At 45.1% G+C, this 6,274-nt stretch overlaps 1 protein-coding gene across 2 annotated transcripts in view; it reads right to left on the reverse strand.

Moving 5' to 3' along the window:
- The window catches only part of ZBTB44 (zinc finger and BTB domain containing 44), a 24,775-nt gene extending 19,123 nt beyond the window's left edge, over positions 1-5,652 (reverse strand). For both annotated transcript variants that reach the window (XM_018574391.1, XM_018574392.1), the window contains exon 1: positions 4,591-5,652. In XM_018574391.1, the coding sequence (XP_018429893.1) occupies positions 4,591-5,599 (1,009 nt within the window). In that variant the 5' untranslated portion in view covers positions 5,600-5,652. The remainder of the gene's footprint in view (positions 1-4,590) is intronic.
- Between the last annotated feature and the right edge of the window lie 622 nt (positions 5,653-6,274).

Here is a 6,274-nt window from a genome sequence, read left to right on the forward strand (position 1 = left end):
CCTCCACCCCCCTCTGCCAATCCCTGCACTGGCTTTCAATCGCCCAGAGGATACAATTCAAAATATTAACAACCACTTACAAAGCCATCCGCAACTCTGCCCCCGGCTATATCTCCAACCTTGTCTCTACGTATCACCCTAACCGTCCCCTCCGCTCCTCCCAAGACCTCCTGCACTCTAGCTCCCTTGTCAACTCCTCCCAGGCTCGCCTACAGGACTTCACTAGAGTCTCCCCATTCGGTGGAACTCTTTACCTCAACCTGTCCGTCTATCTCCTACTCTGACTGCCTTTAGGTGATCCCTTAAGACTCTTCTCTTCAGGGAAGCTTATCCAACCTAACCACTGAACTGTCAATGTCTCAAACAATTCATCCCCACACAGCTCCCTCCTCATGTATCACTGGCCCCTCCCCTTTTAGATTGTAAGCTCTCAGGGGCAGGGCCCTCCTTACCATCTTGTCTTGAATTGTATTGAGATTGTAATGTCTTCCTTATATTGGTAAAGTGCTGCGCACACTGTTGGCACCATATAAATCTTGAATAATAATAATAATATACCGGATACAGGGACGGATTAGATTTACAATAAATAACATATTTGTGAACGGTAAGAAATTATCTTTCTAAAGATGCATAAAAGTTTCTGCCCGGAGTCCCCTAAACCTAAGTCTGCATGGGAGGAAATATTTGTCCTACACGCAACCAGCTTTCCTGTCCAGAAACAAAAGAATAAAGCCATCTGTCCCTTTAAACGTTAAACTCACCCACCGAGATGGAGTTAGGTACGCTTTATCAGTGCAGTACATAACCCTTATACCCTTTATCTGCTTCTTATTTCATACTGTTGGTCCTACCCGGACTTTTAGTTCTTGAATACTTTCTATTCGTTTTGTATTAATGAAAATACCCTAATAAAAACTTATTGAATATAAAAGTTAAACTCAAGCTTTGTTGACAAAGAATTAATTTTATCAAAATCTATACGGCAGATCCTTCTCTGTGAATGTTTACATGAATCACAATCAGTATAATCACGCTGGCTGGCACACGATTAGTATGACACAAACACTACAATCCCCTGGCATTGGGCACAAATCACCATGTCTCTAAGAACAAATACTCAATGTTTCAATCCTACTGCAGGGTATATCTGTTATTTGAATTCAAGCCCAATGCACAAATCTGTGAAAAGCCAATGAAATAAGCAAGGGGGTGTGGATTCTAGGAACACCCATCTACAAATGGAGTGCCGTCTTTTACTAGAAATAAAGTATAATTTGTAGAATACATTCCCTGTTATCCCTCTTCATTTTCTATACATTTTGCACTATTTCTGTTTAATAGTTTATTGCGTTTATAGCACATAAAAAAAAAACGTGGAATCTAAATACACAAACACACAATCTGATCCTTTAGGCATCATTGTAAGCAAAAGCTAGACAACATGGCTGACTTGTGAACACAATCCAGCTTCTCTCAGTTCACAGACGATACAAGAGGCGACCTCTGACCTCTGTCTGACCTTGTGTGCTCTGCGAGAACTAATTTATAACTGATCAGATCAGCCAAATGAAAAGTATTTACAAAGCTCTTCCAGAAATAAGATAAATAGAACATTCCTGAGCGATGCCATTATCTCCCCTCCCGGATGTGACACACAGAGGTCAGGGGGACGTCAGACGTGGCATCCAGGAGGAATTCCACATTTCTGACAATGATCATTGCTTTATTATTAACCCTTTTGTGGCCAGACATCACTGATGCTTAGAGGCCCAGAACAAACTTGGCAGCTTCAGTACGTGTCGGTTCATTTGCCATCATCTCTCACTAATCTGTCTCTGCCTTAGGGCATTACATTACTTTTAGGGACATGGAAGTCTTTTTATTTGGTACAATGTTTTATGTATACACACATGACTATCTAGAGCCGCCTTTCTCATCCAAGGGGAACCTTCTCCACTAACTACCAAAGAAAGGGATTTAAGGGGACACGTTTCCTCGGACATTACAATTTTCACTGTCTGCACTTCTTTACTGGCATTCATTATTTTTTGTTTTGTAGGGCTGCAACCAACTAATTGATTAATCGATAATGAGAATAGTGGTCAACTATTCTCATTAGCGATTAGTTGGTTGGATAACCTAGCTCTCTCCTCCACATTGGGAGGAGGGCATAGCAAGCAGTGGGCGGGTGCAATAACCAATTTGAAATGGCCAATATCAGGCTGGCTATTGCACCCGCCCACTACCTGCTGTATTTACATTCAGCTGCTGTCTATGGAATCTTGCCACTGGCAGCTGTCATTCCCGGGCTGAAGCTATTCAAGCTCCATGTGCTCACAATACAAATAGTTGACCACAATTAATAAAATAAAAAAATAAAAAATGTTTTAAAAGGTGGGGAAAAAAGTAATTTTCGGTTTTGGCCTGACACATTCTGCTACAGGAGGTGTGTTGCAGTGCCCGTTCATTTCAATGGCACCCCAAACGCACCTCCCACCCACAGTGAGATTGCCCGCACTGGGATGCATGGTACAGCGATGCCATGCGTTTCAGTGCAGTGTGATTGCAAAAAATTGTGCATGCAGTTTTATTCTGAAGTAAACTTTATGTTTGTAACTCTGCATTTGTGTATTTTATTTTAAAATGAAGGATGGCATTTATGTTTAAAATTTGTTATCCGATTAAACGAATAAATAATCATTAGTTGCAGCGCTAGCTTTCAGCATTATTACTGAAAATTATTTTGTTATATAAAGCAGCCCTGGGTGTCAAACAATTAAGATACATCACATTCTTTTTTTGTTCATGCCAATCTTCCTGGAGATGTAGATATAGTAGTTATTAGCAAGTGATGCTGGAGAACCCAAAATTGTTTCAGGAATTCCTATGTGTTAGGAAAGTTATTTTCTGGGCGTATAGGATGCCTGCGTCCTCCTGCATACATATTCTTGAGACCTGTTGCTCACATTGCAGCCCAGGGGCCACATGTAGCCCTTAGGGCAAGGGTGTGATCTTTAGCAGTCTCATGTGTCCCTAGCGCATGACTGTCCACTCAGCCAACAGATACTATAGCATGGGTCCCTGAATGGCGGACCATGGTCCAGATATGGACCAAGTATACAGACCGCGATCGCCGACTGGGCTATGGCTGGCATTGGATGTGCCGGCTTTTGAGGCAGGCGCATCCACAACCCACCGCAGGTCCAAATTCCTCCTCACTCATTGGATGCAAAGACCGTAGCATTCCTAGCAACCAATAATGTCAGCTTTTTCCAACCCCCAGCATTAAGGGAGGACGGAAGAGTATTGTCTTCTGTCCTTACCTACAGCCCGAAGTCTGCCCCACCTCCTCCCATCCCTGCCTCCTCCTATTCCCTCCCATCCCTGCCTCCTCCCATCCCTGCCTTCTCCCAGCACTGCCTCCTCCTATCCCCTCCCAGCACTGCCTCCTCCTATCCCCTCCCAGCACTGCCTCCTCCCATCCCCTCCCAGCACTGCCTCCCGGTTCCATAACAAATTAATGTGACAGCATTTTAAAAGGGGCACTCTAGGGACAACTATATCCCTATGTAAGAGGGCACTATGATGGGGACAATTACTTATTAGTTGTCCTCATAAGAGTGCCCTCCCCTGCAGCCTGAAGTCTACCCGCCTCCCAACCTTAAATTAATGTAACAGCGGCGTTTTAAATGGGCACTCTAGGATCAACCAGTGTAAGGGGGTACTCTGATGGGGACAAGCAATGAAAGGGAGCAATTATTATTATATAGCATGCCCCCTTACATCACTTGTCCTCATCAGTGTGCCCCCTTACATTGGGTGTCCCCATCAGAGTGCTCCCTTTTTTTGTGGCACTCCGATGGGGACAACCAATATGGTGGGGGCACCTAATATAAGGGGGTTAGGCACAACTGATGTAAGGGGGCACTCTGATGGGGACAACTGATGTAAGGGGGCACTCTGATGGGGACAACTGATGTAAGGGGGCACTGTGATGGATGATGTACTTTTTTTTTAAGTGAAGCTGGCCATGATGTAGTACAACTGCATCACACTGCGCTGTGCCTATAGAACCTAATGAAATATCACTTGTGACATTTCAATGAAGTTCTAAAAAAACATTGATGCACCAGCACTGAATCTGGAAAAACACACTAGCAGCTGTGCTTTGCAGTGCAGATGCTGGTGTGAAAGTAGACTAAATGGCGGACCGCGGTACGGACACAAACTGAATGACCGTTCTGTCTGGACCACGAATCGGGCATCTGCTCGAAGAGAATTTGGGTCACTGGACCTCCTTGAATTTGAATTCACTACCTCTGTTCTATAGCATGTTTACAGTCTCTGATTATCTCTGGTAGCATGCCTATAGTCTTTGTCCATCCTCTTTTGCATGTGTCAGCAGAAAGATTTATGCAGAATTACATTACTTGAAAATTATGGGTGATGTCAGGGGCTGCACTTGAGGTCCCTTATAACCAATGCTCTAGAGCATCTTCCACAAAGTAGTTTTCTACAAAGATACTGGTTACAACTGCTCTGTGGTATGCAACCATATGGGAAGCACAGGTTCAATCTAGCACTCACCTATGGAAGATGACTGAGGGCTGATCAGTAGATCTTCCTGCACTTGCTCACTGCCAGGGACAGTTTGCTGGTCACTCACTGAACTCTGAGATGCACTGACGGGCTGAGACACTTCTTCGTGTACCTCTTCATCACTCAACCTCTCTACTTTGACCCGAACGTCTTCCTCCATTACCAGCGGAGAGCTGACTTTAGTGCTTTCGCACGGTACATAATCAGTCACCCTCCTGGTTACTTCGGAAGGTCCAGGAAGTTCTAATGTTCTGGATTCAATCTGCTTCACCTTCTCAGACTGTAACCGTCGATCGATGCCAAAGGGGAAAGTCCAGGGAAAGGCATGTGATGAGTCCACAGGTTGACTCCGTGCCTCTGTGTAAGAAGGAGTTGGGTTTAGAACCTGTGGAGAGCTAGTCTGAGTGCCACACTTTAATGGGCTTTCCGGGGACATGACAATATAGCTTTTCCGTTTGCGTCGGGACTCTCGGCAGATGGGAATTGTCCTCTCGACCACGCTGCACTCTGAGGACACTGGGGAAAGGCTACCGTCTCGGAAGTTGTTACAATTGGCTGTGTTCTCCTGTCCAGTATCAAGAACCTTCTCTTGTTGAGTATTCCATAAGATGCTGGACTTCATGAACTCTGAGCATGTGCTGGCCACGCTGAACATTTGCATGTAGCTGGCTGCAGCTAACACATCAATAATGTTTTCTGTATTGATAGACAGGGTTGCTGTGTAGGCATACTCCAGCAGAGGGATGAATCCTGTCACCGTTACGTGGTGCAGGTCGAGTACACATTGGGTGCTTTCTTCCGCCTGACCCACCAACTTGGTACGGAAGAACTCGCTGCAGGCAGCAAGCACCACTTTATGTGCTCGAAAGATCTTATCCTGGACCCGTATGGTGATGTCACAGAAGTGTCCATCATTACGCAGCATATTCAACTTTCCCAGCATTTCTTGGCTGTGTGCAGGAGAACTGTGCGTAAACGTCTTCACCCCCATCTTCATGTACTCCAGGGGGTGTCTCTTGCACCTATACAGAAAAACTTGCAGCAGCTTTGAGTCTGAAAGGAGGAAAAACAAACACTAGAATTAGAATATATTCCCAAGTCCCATTCCTACGCCCACTGCTTAATTATCCTTTTATGCTTATGAACCCTATTCTAATTGGAGGATAAATGTATTAATAGCCGGAATATAACACTGATCATTATTAATGCATGTTGTAGCACCCCCAAAACGAAGCAAGGAAGGACATTTTAATAAGATATACAAATGCTTCAGAGTATAAAAGAAAAAAAACCTGAAAGATAGGGCTGCAACAACTAATAAATTAAGTCGATTATAATCAATAATGCAAATCGTTGGCAATGATTCTCATCATCCATTTGTTGCCGCCGCTCTGCTCCTCCTTTCTCCTCCCTGCTGGTGCTGGCTGCAGCGCTCTGTGTCCCTTTCAATCCCCACTGCTCTCTCCGTCTGTATCGGCAGAGGCAGCAGGGACACAAGACCACTGCAGCCGGCACCAGCGAGGAGGAAAGACCACTGTGACTGCATTCCCCTGCTGCCCCCTGTACCTCTGCTGCTGCCCCGGTCCTTCTCTGCCCCCGTGCCTCCTCTGCCCCGTCCCCCATTCTTCCTCTGCATCTAGAGGCTGGGAGCCATACCCAGACTGCTAATCGA

The sequence above is a fragment of the Nanorana parkeri genome, unplaced genomic scaffold (genome assembly GCF_000935625.1).
Source record: "Nanorana parkeri isolate BGI_ZX_2015 unplaced genomic scaffold, ASM93562v1 scaffold2924, whole genome shotgun sequence".
Classification (NCBI taxonomy): domain Eukaryota; kingdom Metazoa; phylum Chordata; class Amphibia; order Anura; family Dicroglossidae; genus Nanorana; species Nanorana parkeri.